At 39.0% G+C, this 23,350-nt stretch overlaps 1 protein-coding gene across 1 annotated transcript in view; it reads right to left on the bottom strand.

The window, feature by feature from the left end:
- LOC121301783 (tumor necrosis factor receptor superfamily member 16-like) overlaps positions 1–19,342 on the bottom strand; it is a 51,756-nt gene extending 32,414 nt beyond the window's left edge. Inside the window, exons 1-2 of the mRNA XM_041231387.1 lie at positions 19,248–19,342; positions 5,431–5,572 (exon numbers count right to left, since the gene is read on the bottom strand). Of these exons, the coding sequence (XP_041087321.1) occupies positions 5,431–5,572; positions 19,248–19,289 (184 nt within the window). The 5' untranslated portion in view covers positions 19,290–19,342. The remainder of the gene's footprint in view (positions 1–5,430; positions 5,573–19,247) is intronic.
- Positions 19,343–23,350: the final 4,008 nt, after the last annotated feature.

Raw genomic sequence — 23,350 nt, forward strand, 5'->3', positions numbered from 1 at the left:
ACAACCATTGTTGGAAAGGTCTTTGTGTATAAATATACCGCCCAAAGTGAACCCAAAGGTCTACAATACCCCCCTCCAGCCACACTGCAATATGTTTACACCAGGCTTCTGAAAGAAAGCAGGCCTCTTCATCAGTTTGCCTGTTTACATTCCTTAAAGGTGAAACTACTTGTTCACAGATTAAAGCCATTACAAAAATCAGATTAACAAACTGTATTTAAGTGTGTTAGTTTACATAACTAAGCCCATTTTGTTAGCTTGTTAGCAGTACATACAGTTTGTTATACAGTATCTGATTTTAGTTTCTTTATTTCAGACGGACCAGGGTTGTTCTAAGGAATGTTATGATAAGAACAATTTTTATATGAGAAATCAACCAATCACAGTGAAGTATTTGCCAAAATTCCAGAACATCTTAACCTGTGTACAGATTAAGGCCCTGTGTAAATTGTGGTTTCACTGGCTGAGAGGAAATCGTGAGATTAGCCCAATATCGCAATTTTTACAATATTCTTAAGAAAAATAAATACTTTTTTTCATAACTTATTTGTATTTCATACACACACAAAAAAATCACATTAACGAAACTGTACAGCTCTGCTGTGTGCCTGCGTGTACTATTCACAATGCATATAGTGCTGTGCAGTGATAATGTCATGTGACTACATGCAATCAAGGCGGGAAATTAAAATACTACACGCTGTAAACAAGAAAATGGTATCTAAAAAAGCTAAAAATGTGTCTTCAGCAAATCACGTAAAGCAGCATCCAGCAGAAGTTTACATAACGATGGAGGGAAGCTCTTTTGTACGTTCTGCAACGTTACTGTAGATCACTACCGAATCTAGTCTGTTGACAGGCATTTAGATTCACCGAAAGAGAGGCGGATATCCTCAGCAGTACTGCGACTGCTTTACTTGCAAAGAAACCAAAAACGGTGACTTCTGTATTCCAAAAGTCCACTGAAAACCATGAAGCACGAAACAAATTTTGACCTGGCAGAGCAGTTTTTTTGTGCTAATATTCCTCTTGGAAAATTGGACAACCACAAGTTAAGTAAATTCTTCAGCCTGAGTGTAGCAAATGGCGGAGCGATTCCTTCATCAGCCCAGCCGAGACAAGAATGCTTAACTAAAGTTAAAGAGATTATGGAATTGGTAAAACACTCTGGTTGCTTGTCAGTGGTCACTAATGAGTCTACTGATGCCCAAGATCAGTGTATGTTACACATTTGTATTTGTTTGCAAGACCTAAATGGTGAACATGCACCTGACATACTAGAACTGATACACTTTACCTACAGGCTGTTAATTACAACACCGTTTCACAAGCTATTGTAAAGTGCTTGAATAACTTTGAATTTATTCAACAGTTGTGGGCACATTCTGCGAAATATGATACTTTACCTGTGACACTGGCGGGAATTTTAAAGACAATTCCTGTGATTTTTACAGGGCCTTAGTACAAATACCACACCTAATTCCAATGTTAAAAAAAAAAAAAAAAATTATAATTATAATAAAAACCACACACATACCTGGTACCATTTGTTAAAGCAAGAAATTAAAGTGTTAGGCCATGAACAAGGTAAAAGACCTTTTATCTTTTAATGCTACTGGCGCAATTTTCTCCAACAGCTTTGATTTTAATAAATATTCTCACCAAGGCACAGCACCTTTAGGCCTAAACGCATTAACTGTGGCAATAGATTCTGGATTTAAAAGTTTTGTTTTACAAAAATCTAAATATGTTTCTTTAGCTATATAATAAAGCTATTCCTGAGTACAATCTTCATTCATGTGACCTATAATGAGTTAATATGTTGTGTATAGGGCATCAGTTATTATATAAGAGTAGTCATTTTGCTCAAATTGCAAGAGATGACATCTCTTATAAAAGATGCCCTACACATGATGTATTCACTTATATAATATTATAAACACAGTCCTTACTGTTTTGTCATGGTCCTTGACAATTTTTTTTAAGTCTGCTGTTTATGTTTATCTGTTGAAATTAATATGTCAAAAATAAAGTCCCTGCTATACGGTATGTAATGTACGCATCCTATAGTAGCGGCTGAAGCATATTCGACACACAGAGCGAGATACTGACAAACTCGTTTCAATGAGGGAGGAGGCTTGCAGTGTCTATTCAATCGATCTAAAGTAGTGGGTGCCGTTTCAAAATTAAATTACTGTCATGTCACTTACTTTCAAAGACAAAAGTACACTCAAGAGATACTGGGTTTCTCAAAGGCCTGTTCTTTTGTTGGTTTAAAGAGTGGAAGTGTTTAGATGCTCCACCATTTAGTTCATAGACCATGGTGGGTGATATTTTCAAAGAGTTTCACTCCAGCCTTTAATTAAACTATTTGTTGACAGGGGGAAAAAATAATGTAAATACTGTATCACAAAACGAAGGCTTAAATGTAAACAGATTCATTTGTGTAAAACTGAACACTGTGTGAGCACTGCAGCTCTAAACTGCAGGTACTGTACATTGCCATGCAATTATATCTGGCGTGATTTTACCTCGGAGGTGTCCAAATTGAATTCTCTTCCATTTCCGTTTGTTTTTCATATGCGTGGCATTTTGAATAGGGGGTGGATTATACTTCAGCAGTATATTGTTACATGAGGAATCTCTCCCACAGTCTGAGCTGTAGCACAAGCAGTAATGCAGTTAGCAGGGATAGGATCTCTTCTAGGTGGTTCTAAATCGACAATTTCCCAAAGGCTATGCCATACAGTAGCAAAGGTAATGGAATCAATCCAGAAATGCTGCCTTTTAAGATGGTTACACAAAACAAAGGCTGCCTACGCTATATCATTTTAAAGAAATATGAACCTACATATGCGACCATTAAAACACTTCTTCCTCAGCTCTCCAGCATTGTTATTACCCTGCACCTTAATCATGAGAACTGAGGGACTGGAAGGGAAGCAGTGGGGCTCTAATGGTCAGACATGAGGGACTGGGAAGGAAGCTGTGAGGCTTATTGGTCAGAGCTGAGGGACTGGGAGGGAAGCAGTGAAGCTTAGTGGTCAGAGCTGAGGGACTGGGAGCGATGTTTCAATGTATCTCTGCTGAGGGAGTGTTTTCATTTTAGAGCTGGGTAACTCTATGCCACTTCAAGGTCATAGAGCGCAGCATCCATCAATAGGCTATATTTAGGTCTAGCTGCTTTCTAGTCTGACGTTCCATTAATTGGTTTAATATGTATTTGTTTTCTGGTTAAGGTGCACTGGTGGCAATAAGAGCTTGGGTTCCAAATAGGAACAAAAAAAATGTACCAGCAGGTTTCCCGTTTCAGAAACTTTGCAGGTTATACAGAAAACAGTCATTCTATTCAGGGGGTCGTAGTATAGAGGCAATTGAGGGGCTGTGCCACATCCTTAAACCACTATATCAATGACAATAGAACTAGAAAATGGAAGAAAACTGTTTCCAAACTATATCACAAGACACCGAAGTCAGACAGCAGTTTGGGGGGTGATCCACTCGTACAATATTATGGTTTAATAAGTAGGTGTAATTACTCTTAATACTAATTGAACTGGAAGATGATCCAAGTTATTAAGATCTGGCATCTCAGCCCATTGAATTGAATTGAATGGAAAAGCTAGAGCTGGATGCGAAGCGCAAACCATACAGTTCAAAGATGAATGTCATGCCTTTCAGCTAAACAGCAAAATCTCTAGTAGAGAGGTAAGTACTGGTCTTATTCGGACGTCAGTATTATTGACTCATCAGCTGCCTGGAGGAGATTCATTCCATTCTCCACCCGCTTAATCAAAGCTTGTCCTCGAGTGTAAACACAAGTGAGCTTCCACCTGGACTCAGGGAGGGAATTTCAACATGGGGCTCGTAACCATGACCCCTCACTGGCCCACAGGATTCAGAGCCAGCATGCATGCTATAGCTATAATAATGCGAACAACACGGATATTGAATTTCCTGTTTCAACCACAGGGGTCCCATAGGGCGCACTGTAATGAATTTTCAGCCCACTGAACTGAATGGGAAGGCAAGGACTGTATGTGAACTGCAAACTATACGGTTTGAAGAGAAACGACTAGCTATTTAACCAAAGAGCAAGCTCTGTATTTGAGAGGTGAGTAGGTGAATCAAGCTGTTGTCTTTCTGTCCCCTCACTCAGAGAGCAGACCCCCTGTTAATAATTGATGGCAGCCACTCTTTGAGCATCTGCTGCATCTATAGCAGCATTGAAATCTGCTACAGCCCAACCCATCGTGGCTTTAAAGAGTCATAATTCCTTGGCAAAGTGCTTGTCTCTAAAGGGCCCTGGCTGCAATTGCTGCTCTGTGTAGATCTTGTGTAATCCCACCCCATGTACTTTGATCCTGGGGGCTGAGCTGATGTAACACTGCTGTGCTGTCAAAGCAGGGGGACCCCCAGCAAGGCAGTGCTGACCTTAATCTGACCTCGGCACTGCACGATTATACTGGGGTGTCAGTTAGCAAAGGGAGCTGCAGAATGCATTGTACTGGATCTTGCTTACTAGTGTATGGTCGTGTGCCTTGAGGTGGGGCATTAGGAATCAATGCTGTGTGTTTTTTGGATTGTGCTCTTCATTCTATCTCAACATCTCCCTTGATCTTTGGGATTCAGCTTGACTCATTGATATGTGACTCAGGGCTAGTAGCCTTTCCTTGTGGCTAATGACTGGTGATAAACAATCCAAGCTTGCATACAGAACTAATGGATACTGATGCCTGGTAATTAAAGGGCATGCCAGAATGTTAAAAGGAAAACTCATTTTGGTTCCTTTCAGGTCTGACTTGGAAAATAATTCCACACTGTCAGTCATACTATTAGATTGCACATCTGAAGATTTCAGATCATAATTTCACTTTTGTAAATATACCTACCTAACAAAACAATTTCAGTAAATAATATATAAACGGCAATAGACCAACTCTTTCCAACCTTTTGGGTACAAGAGCCATACCAATTGCCATGGGAGTTTTATAGAGCCATACAGTATGTGTGTGTGTGTGTGTGTGTGTGTGTGTGTGTGTGTGTGTGTGTGTATGTACACAGTCTTATCAATAATTCATATTATCAGGTTTTTAATAATTTGCACAAACAAGAAATTTGTGTAAAGTGAATTTGTATTATAAGAAGTCATTTACAATAAGTGACTGCTAAATTTGACTGGGACCATGTAGAAAATTTGTAGAAAATCTGAGTTTGTTTTAATTGACTAAAATAGACTTTTAGTATTTCTGAATTCAGTGTCAAGGTGTCTATAGAAATACCAAAAGAAACTTCAATTCAATGACAAACTTAAATGGAAGGCATTACATGGAAGATATTCTAGTCAAAATGCTTGTCATTGAATTGAAGTTTCTTTCAGTATTTCTGTACCCAGCACTCTGGTGTTTAACAGTCCTGAATGGTACTCACTGTCTATGCAGGGGGCACACACGGTCTGCTGCTCCCCGCACTTCTTCACCATGCCCTCCCCAGGCTGGCACACCTCACAGCACTGCCCGCTGGCAGTGTACTGCTGGGAATCACAGGGCTCCTGAGCAGTCAGCACCCCCACCTGGCCAGGGACAGAGAGAGAGACACGGGATTAAACACGGCTCCACACAAACAAGCAGCACTGTCTTACAACATGAGAACAGAAGAAAAGTCTGTGAATGAGGAAAAGCCACTCAGCCCATCAGGGCTTGTCCCTGGTTAGCACACCTTTCTGCCCTGCTAGGGGGAACTCATTTTGATTCACGAAGAAACTTATAATTATTTTCCACAATTTCAATCAGTATTCTATGGTAAAACTAAAATAATATTTGAGTAATTGCTGCAGAAAAAAAGCATTCAGAAGGATTTCAAAAAACGTAAGGAGACAGAAAAAGAATAAAATGTAACTGAAGCGCCTTACTCCTACGAAAGCAATCCGAAAGACTCAGAAAGTGCCTGCTTCCAGTATGCTGCTGCCCAGATATACACGCTGCTTCAAAGTTACCAGTCTGATTAGTGCTGGAGATAGTAGCCTCAAGCAAGAGGCAGACAAGTGTCAGCCCTGATAACTGAGAAACAAGTGCTGATGTGCTGATCTTTTATTATCAAAAACACCTTTTCACTCTGTGCTTATACATAACATTATTTCAGACCATATGAAAAGTGTTTTTCAGCTGGTAGCACAAGGACATTGAGTGACCCTCCACCTCCCCCTCTCTCCCTCCTACTTACCCTCTCCCTTATCTCCCACTGCCCCCTATCATTCAGCTCTGAACACAAAGCTGGACCATCTACTTCCCACTCCCTCAGCTCTAACCACGAGGACACACTGCTTCTCTCCCAGTCCCTCAGTTCTAACTACTAGACATGACTGCCTCCTAATTCAATTAAAAAAAATCATTACATACAAGATGTAATTCTCTTCAGGAACCTAGGGGTAAGGTCAAAACTTCAATGGCTTGTAAAAAACGTAGGGAGTCACCAGCATGCCATGAGTTACTGCCTTCCTTCTACACTGAAATAACTGAGACTATTATCTAATGTTTTCACCCTAACCCTTATCTCTCCTCTCTCTCGAACGAGCCTTCCCCTGAAGCAGTATTGTATTGTGCACGGTACTGCAGGGAGTGTCATTGCTACAGGCTGGGATGTACCAGCAATAGAGTTAAAAACTACTGGACTTTTTATCAATATTGTTTTTACTATCTGCAGTCAGGGCCTGAGCCCCCTGTCTGTCTGTCTAAATTCAGAGTTTGTGAAAGATAAGGAATAACTGTTCTAGAGCCTAAAGCCTCTGTAGTATTCCATGTAAATTCCATCGAATCAGAGGCTGGATGTGTAAGCAACCACCACAGGTTTTAAACTTGCAGGGCAGAAAAGGGTTATCAGCGCCTGTTTTTTTTTTTTTTCCTGCATTAAAGCAATTCGAAGTTGTTTGTTTCTTCGAACACTCAAGAACATTTTTATAAATCTCACACAGAGACGACTCCATGAAATCCACGTATATTTAAATAGGAAAATTAATGTTCTGCAGTCTCTGGTTGGCTCAATATACTTTTAACGTGTTTCTTTCCATGTTTCTCCATGGAGCAGGCATGTTCATAGTTTAAATGTTTAAACGTTTCTCACCCATCGTCAAACATAGTCAAATATGGAGGTCTGCTGTACTGTTACTAGGACTGTCCATGTTACAAAAACTCCCCATATGTTAAGATAGTCCAAGATTGGTGCTAATCAGGGTCTGTCTCCTAATTATAAACTGTTTAAGAAATGTAAAAGCACCTAACATTTCTACCATGTTTTCCAAATTCTCTGCATGGGTAGGGTGGAGCTTTGAGGTGTGTGGCTTTTGAATTGTCAGTCACTGATGTTCAGGCTGGATGTCCTTTTTAAGGGAGAGAGGAGACAGCAAGTTAGTCTGGTGATGGAAGCAGATGCATCCTTTATGCATGAGGTGGTCCAGAAATCTCTCAGCCAGCTTAAAAATGCATGATGACGCAAATGCAGAAAATATGTGAAACAGAAAAACCATTAGCAGAAGAGCCGCAGACACATCTTGTGAACAAACAAGAGTATCCTTACAGTGTAGTGTATGATCAGCTTTACCCAGGGCTGCTCACTGGAAATGTAAACAGGGCATGTTAGAGTGCCCTCTCCTATCTATCTATATTCCATTCATTGTACAGCTATGGCCAAAGGTTTTGCATCACCCTATAGAATGAACTCATTTTGCTTCATAAAATCGAATGAAACCTGCTGAATAATGTTATGTTAACATAATGAATTACATACTGCACTGTGAAAAAAAAAAAAAAGATAGAAATTAACCAATGTGAGCCTCAAAATAAGTATTTTTTCTGTTTATTATTTCTCAGTGATTTTAATAACATTTCTGTTCTTATGCTACAGAGTTTGCAATCTGTTTGAGTGGTTCTGGGTTCGGTTGGCACAATACTGAATTTCTATCACTTTTCTATAAATCTGCCTGGATTATGAAGCCATATCGGCTACAATGCTAGAACCCAGAACCGCTCAAAACAATAACTCTACACAACCATATAATGGGCGCAGAGAAGTAAGAAAGCAATGTAATTGATATTTAAAAAGGTATTTAGTCTTCAAATGCCTTTACTGATCAATAATACAACATTGTGTTATACAGAATGATATGACAGGTGGAATCTCAGCCATTCACTTTGGGATTCTCAATCAAGTTATCCAGTGATAACACAATGCAGCACAGTTTAGGTCAGGGGTGGCCAAACTTCCTGACATTAAGTGCCACATACCAGCATTATCATATGACAGAGAGCAGCAAGACGCACTGTAAAACATGAAATGTTTGCCAGCAAGACATATTAAATATGCATTAAATATAGCATTTTTAAACTTTTTTTTTTTTTTTTTAATTCTCTCGAACATTATAATGGAATCTTGCACTTACTCTGTGCAGTACAGTAGTCATTATCTCTTAATGGCAGCAAAATACACAAGAAGGGAAAGCATTGTAGAGCCTTGTAGCTTCTGTGTACTTTTGATTTTACTGCAGCTCTACAGTGTATTAAACTTTAAATGTAATACTATGCTGTTTTTTTCAATGTTTATACTGTATGTATTACGCACTTTAAAAATATATATATATTCAGTTATTATGAAGCAAAATATGATAACTGAACTGATTTCACCAAAAACAACACATAAAAGATACATTTCTGTAAGGATTCTTTCTGACAAGCTCTTCCCTTGAAGCTCTGAATGCTCAGTTTGTACGACTGCTGCATGTATGAAACACATTTCTGAGCTTTGTGGATGACACATGCACTGTGTTTATTGAAAGGGATTACAGTCCCTGCTCATGACGAGACGTTACATATAATATTCATTGTAGACCTGCGATATAACATTTAAACATACATTCTCTAGTCTAGCACCAACACTACAATTTTATAAAACGATCCATTCATCTGAATAAGGACGTTTGGTACGACGATCCATAATCATCTGATGTATATTATATATATATATATATATATATATATATATATATATATATATATATATATATATATATATATATATATATATATATAGTCTGAGAGAAAAAAATGACACCAAAGTTTGGTGCTTCTTTCATTTGTTTGGTGTGCACCCCCCCCCCCCCCCACCCCCCCACCCCCCCAGTTAACTCAACCCAATTAAAGGGATAGTTAGGTTCAGCTGTTTGAATACTTTGTTTAACAATCAGGCCTGACTTGGGCCAGCCCTGCCCAATATAAATCTGACTAACTTTGGCCGTTAACATCAGAGTGAAGTTGTCAGCACACAGGTTCTAGATGCACATCATAGCATCAAAAGAAATTCCTGAAGAAAAAAGGTGTTGATGCCCATCAGTCTGGAAAGGGTTACAAAGCAGTTTCTAAGGCTCTAGGGCTCCACCAAACCACAGTCAGAGCCATACTGTCCAAATGGAGAAAGTTTGGGACAGTAGTGAATCTTCCCAGGAGTGGCCATCCTGCCAAAACATCTCCAAGAGCAAGGCGTAAAATCGTCTAGGAAGTCACAATGAACCCTAGAACAACATCCAGGGATCTGCAGGCCTCTCTCGCCTCGGTTAAGGTCAGTGTTCATGACTCCACCATCAGAAAGACTCTGGGCAAAAATGGGATTCATGGCAGAGTAGCAAGGCGGAAACCACTGCTCACTAAGAAGAACATGAATGCTCGTCTCAAGTTTGCCAAAAAGCACCTGGATGATCCTCAAGAGTTCTGGGACAATGTTCTATGGACAGATGAGTCAAAAGTGGAACTTTTTGGCCAACATGGGCTGTTATGTTTGGCAAAAACCAAACACTGCATTCCACAGTAAGAATCTCATACCAACGGGCAAGCTGGACGACTTGCCATCATTGAAGGAACCATGAATTCTGCTCTCTATCAGAGAATTCTACAGGAGAATGTCAGGCCACCTGTCCGTGAGCTGAAGCTGAAACACAGCTAGGTCATGCAGCAAGACAATGATCCGAAACACACAAGCAAGTCTACATCAGAATGGTTTAAGAACAAGAAATTTAAAGTTTTGGAATGGACTAGTCAAAGTCCAGACTTAAACCCCATTGAAATGTTATGGCAGGACCTGAAACAAGCAGTTTATGCTCGAAAACTCACAAATGTCACAGTTAAAGCAGTTCTGTATGAAGAAGTGGGCCAAAATTCCTCCACGGTGCTGTGGGAGACTGATCAATAACTACAGGAAGCGTTTGGTTGCAGTTATTGCTGCTAAAGGTGGCATAACCAGTTATTGAGTCTAAGGGGGCGGGGACATTGGGTGTTGCATAACTTTCCTTAATAAATAAATGAAATAAGTATCAAAATGTTGTGTTATTTGTTCACTCAGGGTCCCTTTTTATCTAATATTAGATTTTTTTTGAAGAACAGATTCAGACAGGGGGCAAATACTTTTTCATGGCACTGTATCAATGAGACAGAATTGTAGTCTCATTCAAGTTATGGGAGAAAAAACTTTAGTTTAAACTCAGTACTTTAAAGGGACATCACATGACCAAAAATAAAAACCAAAAACGAAGAGCCCTATCCGTGCCATACAAAACTCGCTTGAGTTGTTACATCAGCTTCTTTACTGAACGCCAAAAGCAGCATCTACTGACTGCTGAGGAGTGCTTTTAAAGAGGCCAGAGGGTATCTCCTCCAAGAGGATATTCAGAAGAAGAAGCGATTTGTTGCAGATCAGACACCACTACCACTGTTTTCAGTAAAAGCAAATTCTTCTCCCCATTCTGGCTTGAAGCCTCATACTTTCATTTGTTACCCGTGGATGGTTTACTCAATGCTACTGTCTCCACGAAACGAACGAGCACTTAATTTAAAATTATGAAATTCACTTTCAACTGCACCCCCGGCTTTCACTCGAGGTGATCGGAGTACCCACGTGTCAGCGTACCGTGTCAAAGGTCATCAAGTGACGAAATGTTCTTGCAGTGAACATGCAGGCTCAAAGAAACAGAAGAGAAGGTGATAGAAGGAAGAATAATAAGCATGAATGAATACAGAGAACTATAATAAATAGTAAAATAGTAGAATAATAAAACTTTTTTCTCTTTCCTTTTAATTTATTCACTCCATCCCCCTGGCTTTTCACTAGGAGCCGCACTGGAACTGCCGCGGAGCCGCATGTGGCACGTGAACTGTGGTTTGGCCACCTCTGGCTTAGATAATCAATTGTGACAACAGCAGAAAACTTAAAAGAACAACAACAACAACATGCAGCGTCTGGTAAAGATGAAGGCCTTGTATACTTACAATTCACTGTTAACCGTTTGGTTCTAACGCTGCGCACTAGGCCTAGTTTGAAAACCATGTTGTATGGATCTGTCTTTCTCAGGACACATTCTGATAGGAACATACAATATTTATATATACACACACACTAAAAATACAGCTTTAGCATCTCCTAGAATATTAAGAAACACTGCAGAAACACTGTCCTGACACCAGCCTGGGCATTTAGCACTGCACTGATTTCACATGAGAAGTTTGCCAGGTGTTTGAACTATACAAAGAGATATGCGATTGTGCTAAACAGCCTGTACAGTCGTCAGAAACACCAGTCATATCAGGCTCAGTTCCTACATGAAATTAGTTTAATGAACTCAATCTAACCCTCCGAGGATAGCAGAGCACAACTGTTAGTCTCTACTTAAGAGAGAGGCTCAGGATTGAGCGACTGGCACACTTTGGGCTGATGGTAGTTTAGATTTCTTTTTGGGCCCAGAAAAAAAGGGACTGTTGTCCTTGAGGGTGCCTATAAATCAGTAACACCGAGTCAAAGTGAAAATATAGTCAACTAAACATTATAGAGGATGGTAGGAGTCCGGGTTGTGTCTTGAGGTGAATTTGCCTCCCTAACCTGTAGAACAAGCACAAAGGTCAGTGCAGCACTCCCTGTGGGCCCCCAGCCAAGATCACCAACTTGTCAAGAACAACATTTAGCTCCTGTGTGCATGACTCATTGTGAACTCTCTGTGGTAGTGCCTTTACCATGAGCCACTGGGGACATGCTTTTTCAAGCCTTGTTTGCTATGCCTTGAATCTCCCATACTTTTCTGCTGGATGCCATTGAAAGACAGAGGAAATCTCCTGGCTCCGTGCAATTCAATCTTCTCAGAGGGAGCTGTAGTGTCAGCAAAGATGTTGTGCTCCCCCCCCCCCCACTCACTCTGTATTTTAGATGAGGTTGCTCAGCCATTACCGGAAGGCTGTCAGCTGACTTACTATACTACAAGGACCTCTATTTTCAGCGTGTGTGTCTGTGCGTGTGTTTAGTGTAGAATTATTCTTTTTTTATTTAACCACAATTATACAGGGGCTCTACTGTAGGTAGATAAGTACAGACTGGAATAATTGTACTTTTTCAAAAGCTTTGTTCACTGGTGTTTGAGCTCTGTGTCTGGGTCAGTTCCAATAAGTGCCATTTGACAAGTGCAACTCTGACCCACCGTGGACAGTGGCCACTGAACACCAAATCAATCTGTTAAGTACACAATTAAAAAATTCAAAACAATGCAAAGAGATGGTGAGGGTATGGAAAGGGTTTACCTAGCCACATTAACAATGCCAAATCATTGGGTTATAAAGAGCTAACTACACAAAATTCTGATATTAATCAGCTACTAGGAACCAGACGACCATTAATGGGCTGAATGGTCTCCACTTGTTCAGAACTTCTCTTGTGTTCTTCTGCTCATTAGCTATCAGCTCAGAGTTAAAGGTTAAGGGTTAATGGTCCACTATTAATCCATATATTCCTTCTTGGCGTCCTAACATATTTACTAAATAGGGATTTGAAGGGATAAAGTTCTGACAAACTATTGTTTGTTCTTTCAAATCCCTTTTAAAGATAGGGATTTGAGGGGATTCCCGGTGTGGTTGACAAGCTCATTTGAGTAAAGCAGATTGGAGGGAATGGGGAAGTGATAAGACTGAATTAGACGACACGTGACCAAGACCAGCCGATGACATTTCTTACAGAGGAAGAGACATGATAGGAGCTCAACAAGGAGTCACGCCTGCAAATCCTACACTGTCCCTTTTAAGAGAAACGCTACAGACCTACCTCATCAAACTGTGATGAAACTTGATAGCAACAGTCTGTAGTGTTCAACTGTAGAGATGTGAGATCTGTATTGTCACACATTTTTGCTTAGATTTGGAAAAATAATTCTTAAAGTGAGATGAAACTTGGTATTCACTATATGTAATATATGTTATTTGATTGTGAGGCTATATGGAGATGTCTCTCTGTCTGTACATCCATCATGTGACATCAATGTCTTTAATGCCCATTATCCCATTTTCAAAACACTACTCACTGCTATTTCTTACCCTCTACACACTGTCATGGTCTAAGTTTTACGTCATATCGGTAGCTCTGATTTTAAATTCGCAGCTGTTGCTAGAGACTTGTTACTGACATTCTTGCTTATTAATTACTCATTTAAAAATGTAAAAAAGCAGTGGATTTAAAATTACAATATTGAAATAAGGGGGTAGTTGCAGACTCTAGTATTTTTTTTTCTAAGGGACGCTAGCTGGGGCAGGTGAGATGACTTCAAGACAGGTGTTGTACCACACCTTTGTACTAACCCCCCAGGGTCTAAAGAGCCCCCCCCCCCTCCTCTGTGTCCTGTCAGCTAAGAGTGTTTTGACAGCAACACTGACTCACAGCTTCAATTCCAAAAACATGCACTGTGTTTTACAAACAGTCATCATGGTAAATGTACACGATACGCATGCAGTGCCCTTGGCTTTACCCAGGCTTGCGCTATTCATCCTGCAAGCCTTAATCAAACTTAACCCATTAAATGCCTTTGTCCTCATTTTCAGACAGGCTACTTTGTAATTTTTTTGAACTTTTTAGTTTTTTTTGTTTTGAACGGGCACCTAGCTGTTATTTAAAGTTCTCTTGAATTATATTGCTATGATAACTTGCATTGTGTCAAGCACAAAAGGAATGTATCAAATTACATAATTACAGCTTCTTTGATTTTTTTCAAAGATACATTTATTACAGTAATGAATGGGTTAAGAATGTTTTTGAACTGAAATCTAGAACTCAAATTCCTAATATCTCATTATACAATTAACAGCAGTGCACATAAAGCCTGACGCACAGATGCATGTTGCAGTAATTCAAAAAACGCGTTGGAGAGATTCTCAAGAAGGCTTTTCTGATTGGTTTCAAACATTCCCCATACATTAACATTTAAACATGTTTTGAAAAGAATACAACGGAAACAAATCGTCTGAAAGCATGGTCAAAATGCAACAAAACCAACATGCTTTTTACAATTTGTGATTTTCTCAAGGTGCAAAACATCACACGTAGACTCTACTTACTCTAGAAGAAGTAAGAGAAGGGGTTAAAAGCCTTATCAGCACTCCCTTAAACAGCTCCATCAGAAAGGTGTCTGGAACACTAGCAATTCACCTGCAACGTGTGCATTGAGGTCTGACAGCAGCACATACCTCTGTGGTGTTGGGGAAAGCTGTGTTTGGATGATCAAGAGTGGCAATGTGGTTGAACCTGTGATTCCAGCTGTCAACTGCTGTTAACAGCTCTGACAATCAATGTCAATAAACCCTTAGCTTTTGAAAAGAACATCAATACTTACCCTGACACTGACAGGACTGATTTAGTGCAAGTACACTGTGCGTGTCTATGGGTAAGGAAGTTATCACCTTTGCTTAAGGCGAATCTAAGTGTATTCCAGTGTATTTGGGTGTGCTGTGTTTTCAGTGTTTAAAATGCAGTGGCACTAACAGATGTTTTCAAACAGTTTTAATCCCGTGCTTTAATCCCCAGCTGCTAAAGACAGTAGCAGGTAGATTCCTGATTAGTTCAGGGGAAAGTTAGTGCTTCTTTCATCTATGGTCTGTATGGTTATTGTAAAACTGTCTTCTCTGGGAGCTGATAAAATATTATAGAAAGCTGCTTTTTTAATCCACTCTTTTACCTTCATTGTCAGGCTCTTTAATATATTATAATATAATATAATATAATATAATATAATGGCAAGAAAAATTCCTGAGCTCTGATTGGTCAGCTTTGCACTCGACCCGTGATGTTACCCAAGTATAACATCATGGATCTAGTACCGGCAACCTCCTCGCTGAAAACCTAGACAGACATATCAATCCGCCACAACTGTCAATAACACAGAATAAATTACACAATTCCTGAAGCGAATTTTACCTTTAACAACATGGGAACTGTGGAAACCTCATTTGGCAAAGAGCCTTCAAACACAGAACAGCCAGGAGACCAGAAAGCATGTCTCAATGAGAGAAAAAAATAATAATAATAATTTTAAAAATACACCTGGAGATCAACTCTGAGGGACTAGACAAGAAGATCACCTACGAAACGACAAACCAACTAGTTTTTTTATGACAAAAACACACCTGTAGACTTGAAAACTGTCATGATAGAACACCTTAATATAATTCTACAACAATTGTACGGCTCTGTCAGAAATAGCTCCAGAGAGCCATATGGCGTAAGTCTGCAGAAACCGTTTTGACGTTTATTTTAGACTTAACCCACTACAAGGGGTGTTTTACTTTCTATATTTTAGTACCAATATATAATTTTAAGTTTGAAACACATTGTACCGATTTTAATTATGAGCACCCGTTACTTCTCATTATGAGCAGCTCTTGCGATGTCGGCAATAATTGCTCCACAACTTCAAAAACACTCAATGAAAAACGAGAAGGTGTTTCTGACATTTGCTTGTTGATATTGTACCGTGTCCTGTGATCACCGGAAAGCAGGATCTGGAATGGCAATGAAAGACCGCACTCGTCACATAGATAGAATATTACAGTGCTATAATCCACTCCTCCCTCTCTCTCAGGGTCTCTCAAACTACAAAGTATTTAGAATCGACAGATAGCACCTTGGCCCCCTGGCACAGGAAATGTCTAAAGGCACTTCTTTATCACTACTTTTTTCTTCTCAAATTATCTTTCTCCTCCCAAATACATTAAAGCTGGAAAAATAAATTGGCTTTGACTGGATAACATCCCACATTTCACCTTATAAACGTCAAGGTCTTTCAGATGGGACTGCTTGAATATATAGTGAAAAGTGTTGAATTTAAATCAAGGAAAGTAATGTTAAAACTTTACAATGCATTAATAAGACCTCATCTAGAATGTTGTGTATTATTCTGGGTTTAAAAGGCATGTCACATGCAGACAGGCTAAAAGAACTGAATCTATTCAGTCTTGAACAAAGAAGCCTATGCGGCGTTCTGATTCAAACATTCCAGTTTCTAAAAGGTAAAGGACAATGTCAACCTAAGGGACTTTTTCGACCTGAAAAAAGAAAAAAAGACCAGAGGTCACAAATGGAGATTAGATAAAGGGGACATTCGGAACAGAAAATAGGAGGCACTTTTTTTACACAGAGAATTGTGGGAGTCTAGAACCAACTCCCCAGTAACGCTGTTGAAGCTAACACCCTGGGATCTTTCAAGAAGCTGCTTGATGAGATTCTGGGATCAATAAGCTACTAACAACCAAACGAGCAAGATGGGCCGAATGGCCTCCTCTCGTTTGTAAACTTTCTTATGTTCTTTTTTTTCTACTTTGTATCTGTTTTTTTTTGTTTTTTTTATGTGATCGTCATCTTTACAGGACTTCAGTGCATTGTTTAGCATTATATTGGGGCAATAGTTTATTAAATGTGGCAATAGTTTATTTCTGCAAAGATAGTCCTTTCGTGTCAACCACAATTGTATTGTCTTAGTTTATTTACTGCAGGTAAGTAATTATAACACCCTACTCCTGATAGTTATCTTTAAAGGCAATGCAGACAGTGGCACTTCAATGGCAATGCTATATCGATTTTCAAACCTATTAGGAATCTTGAAAGGGATACGGCAATGGGATAACAACGCCAGCTGTGAAGTGAGGCTGCCATAGATGGAATGGTACCATAGCGCACAAATTGCAAGATTTTGCCAGATCAATTGTATCACAATGGCATTAACCAAACACTCTGCTGGCATTAGTGTGCTGCACTAATATACTATATCAGTACCTGACAACAGGATATTTATTCCAAACCCATTGTCTTTCCATTGCTGGGAATGCTGTGGTCTGCTAGTAATGGATCTGCTGGGGATTCTTCAGGCTAGTCCACTGGAAATATAATAAGCTCTTTTTTTAACTGGAAATATCTGTATTCCATAACCTCCCACAGCTGCAAGTAGTAGCAATACAGAGGTAGGGGGAAAACAAACAAGTATCCCACTGGGCAATGTAAACAAAAGCAATCAATCAATTTTATTTTTATACAGCACATTTCCTGAAAAACGTCTCAAAGCGCTGTACATAGCGTTACATTAAAATTACATTTAAATAAATAAATAAACAGAATCCCATCGCATTAAAAACATACATTAGAAACCGAATTTAAAAACAAAGCCATTTAAAAAAATAGTTTGCTTTTACTAGCAATAAGTGTCCATTCGTTTTTTGAATTTACTATAGATCTATATTAACATGACTTACTGTGACATAAACCTATAAACATACACAATCGCACCCGTCTACACAAGTGTGTGCTTAACCAGGTGACACTTACATTACGTAAGCGACAGTAACTAGAGTCCTTGATGGAACGACGCGTGTCGAGTGGACCACCAAAGGAAGGCATTCTGAATTCTTTATTAATTGTAAAAGATGCATCAGGTGATTAATCGTGACATCGATAACATGTAGTCATGTGGTTAGTGTTATACAGTGCATATAGTTATACCGAGCATTACCGAGTCTGCATCGTTCGTGATTAATACGTGCCAAATATATTCTATTATGTATTTGCTGATGAATACATATGTCTTAAAAGTACCTTTTTGACCTTCTTTCCTTGTCATGGTAAAAAGTCAGCTGCCTGACAAAACATAAAAAATAAATAAAATCCACATGTAATCTGTGTAGCCTAGCACCAACACATCAAAACCCATCCCTTGACAGCGATCAGCAGGACCAAACAGCACCCGTGCGGCGGCGCTTAACCCGTGCCTGCCCTTTAATGCGCGAGGATTACCGAAGGCCTGTGGTGAAAAGGTGAGGGCGTGTTTCGCGTGCTCTTCAGTTTCTGCTGACTTGCAAGTAAATCCAAGGAGTTAGTTTGCAAATAAATAAATACATTTTAAAAAACATATTCATACATACGTTTCCAAACCAGGCAACCGACAGCGGGACAGGTGTCCCGTGGACCCAGCTGTGCAATTTGCTTATGTGGTTCTTAACATATGAAATCTACCCATGTTTGATAAAACTGCGCTTTCAAAGAGATAAAGTAAGTAGCAATGTGCATTGCCCCCTCTTACCTACTAAGTGCCAAGCACAGTGCTGCTTTCCAAGCACGGTAATTAAAACCTAATAAGACAATCAAGCAGATTAATTGTCTTTAATACTAACCAACCAACTGGGTTAATCACTTATGACTATGAGATATTTGCACGCTCCATACCCCCCTCAGTCATATATTCTCTCTTTTGATAACCGGAACTGCTCCGAACAGTTTTGACTTTTGTTTATTTTGTTTCATGCCTTGTATTAATTCATAAATGTATGTTTCCGTTCCACTCATAAATACGCTTTAATAATCTGTCTTATATCACTGAAAACAATTTTAAACAACAACAATATATATCATGCTAATTTGATTAACAATAGGCTGTAATGGGTTGCACTGGCATGAACGGGAATATCGTTCAATCTGCCTGACCGCACTTTTCAGACTGTGAGGTATTTGGCTTGTGGCGAGTTCTTCTCGCTTTGAATGTTTCTCGTTATATAAAAGAGACTTGTCCTGCAGAACAAACCCAAACAAAACGAGAAACACTCTTGTTTGTCCCTCGGTGTAATTATTCCTCAAACATTTTGCATAAACGTCGTGAAAAAATTATTGCAAAATATTGCCAGTATCGAGTCAGTGCTGAGTTTTGCTCAGCAATAATAAACATCACCTCTTCGCTCTTTGCCTGCTGCACTGTCCTGCCACCAGATACAGAGACAGATACAGATACCCACACAGGCAACTCACAGTCATGCAAAACCACTGCCATGCAAAAACAGACGCAATTACAGTATACTAGTATGCTATAGGCTACTAGAACATGCACGGCAAGAAAACCGGTAATACAGAACAAGACTGACACTTACCGCTCCGAGCAGCAAAACAAATAGGTAGATCACGAATTCCATTTTTACTAAAGTCACTTCTTCAAACAGTATTAATGTGTAATAATAATAATGAGTATTATTGATATTATTATAATAATAATTATTAATAATAATAATAAACTTAGAACGTTTTATATTATTATTATTATTATTATTATTATTATTAATAATAATAACAATATGTGTATGTTCTTTCCCCCGAGTTGTCTGATAATCTTGTTTCCAATGCACACTCTGAGTGAGGTCTCCTTGAGATTTGCAGGCTGCAGGTTGTGTCAGGTGGGTGCGTTGCTCGCAGAGAAGCAGAGAGAGGTTTGAATAGTGTGCGTCTGGCTACAGCAGCAGAGCGGCCAGTTCTTTTGAGTTGGGACGCAGTGAAGCTTGTGCTTTCATAGCAATGAGGCGCCTCTCACCAGTTGGGTGCGAGCACCCCCCCCCGCCCCTCACCCCGCTGATGCCACGCCCCTTTGTGCTGTCAGTATCTTTCCAATATGCTGTACATTATGTTAACTACCGCTGGTCTTATAAGTGTCCCATATCATTCTAAACGGATTTTTAAAAAATCGGAATTTGATTTAGTCATTATTAAATTCTCAATACTAGTGTATGAAAATATTTATAGCAAGAATATTTAGCAAAATCCGATAATAACCTATATATGTGTTATCTCAATAAGGGAATGGGCCAGCTGGATAGTTTGAGGCGGTACTATTATCTATTCATTTATTAATTTAGGGTTTACCTTCACATGATAGTATTAGCTGACGTGAAAATGCAAAAGGATTAATAATTAATACAAATACATAACGAATAAGAAGAATACAAATGAGAAACGGAAGCACTGAACAGCAAATGCTAACCGTTTATCATATCAGAGGTCAGTGTGTTCGTGTGGACTGGGTAGCAAATGAAGTATTCCAATGGAAGTTGAAAGTAAAAGACTTCAGGATACTATATTAATAATATTTTTTAAAAAAAATCCTATTATTGCAACGTGTTGTATGAATTAAATATGACTCTCTAACTGGGACTTTTCATCTTTCCTTATAAAACAATACTATTTGAACTGCAACCTGGATGAGAATGATGCAGCGTGTGTCCCTAACAATATATACAATATGCCACACGGGGGCGACATAAACACCTAGCAAGCCAGCTGTAGAAAGCAAACTGTAGAGTTAAGCTGCCCGTGTGCTTTACACACACATTGAAACAAGGCAAATGTTCTGTGCAAATATTACCAAGGCATTTAGTAAGGATCTGATTGGGGTAAATCAGGCAATTGTCCCACAGCGAAGCACCACAAACCAGGAGACACATTTTTGTATACAGGAGTCACAGTACGTATAAGTACAGAAACACACGTGTGTTGAGTAGTGTTGAAGGGTTCTGTGATGTAGGCCACGCAGGAGGTCTGTGTCCTGTCACATCTGCAATACATATATAAAATACTTTAGAGGGTGCTGTAATATGCAAGCTTTATGGAGGCTCTGCTCCTCTGTTCACGACTTGGGGTGAAACTCAGTTTGTATTTTACACAGAAGAGATTAACAAAGCTGCTCGCAACCTGTAGCCACACGATCCTGGGATCTCTGAAGATATGTCAGGTTTTGAGCTGAGCAATGACAGATCATAGGGCTGCTTCCCTGATCGTCCACAGAGCTGCATCTTCATTGTCATTGATGATGCTTATACATGGGTCAATAAATCACCCAACAGGATTAAAGAGATGGTATCGTAATGAGACCTTCACAGTGTTGGACATGCATTAGTTTGTGTGCTGCGTTGGTGTCTCTTCCTGTTCGATATTAGTGAGCCCTCCTGCAGGGCTAGCTGAGAAATCCTTTAGGTCATTTTTGATTTAGAAACCGGATATAAAAGGCCTCGTGGAAAGACAGACACTTTGCAATTCACACACGCACACACCTCCCCAGAGTCCAGGATGCCCAGACACGCTGACACTGGAGCGCAGATCTTTTCTTGTTTTGTTGCCAAAGTGGGGTTTGAAGGATGTGAGCCTTCTTTCCTTGCCTCTATATTCCAGTGACTTGTATTAGTTTCAAAGGCCCACACTCAGCTGCTTTTCATTACAGTACAGCAGAGCAAGATTAGATGAAGCTGTTACTATTGAATGTTTTCCCAACTTGTAGCTTATACTGTACCACAGTTTGCCATTTTTGTAATATGCTTTACCATCCCTCTGTTAACTGCCTCCCCTATGTGCAGTGTCCCAGATAAAGTTTTGGGTCACTGAGTAATTTTCTCTCCAATTTAGACTCTATGGGGTCTTTTCATAAAGGGCTAACACCTGCTGAAATGAGAAAACAGGAGTATATGATCGGGTTTCGATAGCCACCTATTTAAAGGCAGTTGCTGTTCATAAGAGATCGTTCAGATGCGTCGTTAAGCCCCAACGATTTTCGTCTATGAAGGCATGTTTTTAATAAATTGAGAGAAAGGTTAATGATGCCCTCATTACCTTAAAGTTTTCATCAGTTCTGAGCCGTGAATGACAGCAAAATGCTGTTGATAACTAGGAGTTATTGAAAGCTGTCTGCAGTCAAGTTTAAACTACCGACAGCCTTGGCAGACTTTTTTTTAAAAGACATATTATTTTACTACGCTTGCTCTGTTATACAGTATCAGCCACAGTGTGAGGCTCCATCGGTGTTCGAAAGGGAGTGTTTTTTTTCTGCGCCCCACAAGATCCATTTTGTGTACAGTGTGCAACGCACATAAACGTCCCTTTGAGGACCAACTATTGGCGAAAATAACCCCGCTTATTATTAGGGTATTATTAATAATAATAATAATAATAATAATAATAATAATAATAATAATAATAATAATTGAGAATTTGTAAGATTAACATTTAAAGTTTTCATTATTATTATTATTATTATTATTATTATTATTATTATTATTATTATTACAGATTTATTCAAATGTCCTCCTACAGTTTTTTTTTTTTTTTTTTTTTTTTTTAATTATTATTTATTTTTAGGTCCTGCAGTTAAGAATATAAATCTTATGTGTGCGTATGGAAATGTTTTTACCAGCGGCGTTGCCAAACAAAACGAAAATACAAAGTATTTATTTAAAGCATATTTTTTGCTAAATTATGACATGTCCTGAATTTTTGGCAGATGTGATAGAGGCATCAGAATTAGGTTTTGCAAACTGCCCGTGACTGGCAGCTGCAGACTCGGTTTCGGTAGTAGGGTATTGTTAGTCTATTAGTGCAGTCGGAAAGTTCTTTTATGAATAGGGTGTGAGTAAAACTCACCTGTGTGAGTAAAATGTGAGGATGAGCCCGTTTTATATCACCTCGCTTAATATCATGACCGTTTATTGTCACGATTTTTTAAAAATCACTCGCCTTGCACCACAGGCTCTTTGAGAAATGACCTCTCTTAATATCATCTCACAAACCCGCTTATTGTCACGTTTTGTGTAGCCTGTCAAATGGGCGGTCTTAACGGGATAGCCTACAGTTCACTTACACACATCGACGTCACCAAATCTGTATTTGTCTTTATAATAGTCAGGTCTTATTGACCGCCCCCCGCCTTTCTTAGATAATGACACAAACTGTTTCGTTCCAGTTAATAATACAAAATGTATTTGTCCTGTAGGAAATGCATTTTTTAAAAAATGTAACGAACGACTAAATGTACAGTATTAAAAACACTGCTATTTAATTCACTGTTAGTTTTCTTTCTTTTTTTTTTTTTTGTACTCGTAATATGCTGTCATAGGCAAACGTGAAACCTGCACCGCAATCATTATACAAAGCGATTTCATCTGTGCTTTGAATGAATAAAATGCAACATTACAGTCAAGTCGTGAGTACTTTCAATAAATACAGTACATACTTTAATGTTAACTTATGGGGTATGTATTAACTACGGCCTTGCAGTTTAACTGTAATGTTACTTCAAACTACTGTACAAAAACACGTCTTACAATAAAAACAAAAGTAATTATTCCTATTTGCTTTACTGACCAAAAAACAATATAGCTGTGAAGCAAATAAACACAGAAACAGAACATTTATTTTTTAATTCCAACGCTGCAGATGG

The sequence above is a fragment of the Polyodon spathula genome, chromosome 28 (assembly GCF_017654505.1).
Source record: "Polyodon spathula isolate WHYD16114869_AA chromosome 28, ASM1765450v1, whole genome shotgun sequence".
Classification (NCBI taxonomy): Eukaryota; Metazoa; Chordata; class Actinopteri; order Acipenseriformes; family Polyodontidae; genus Polyodon; species Polyodon spathula.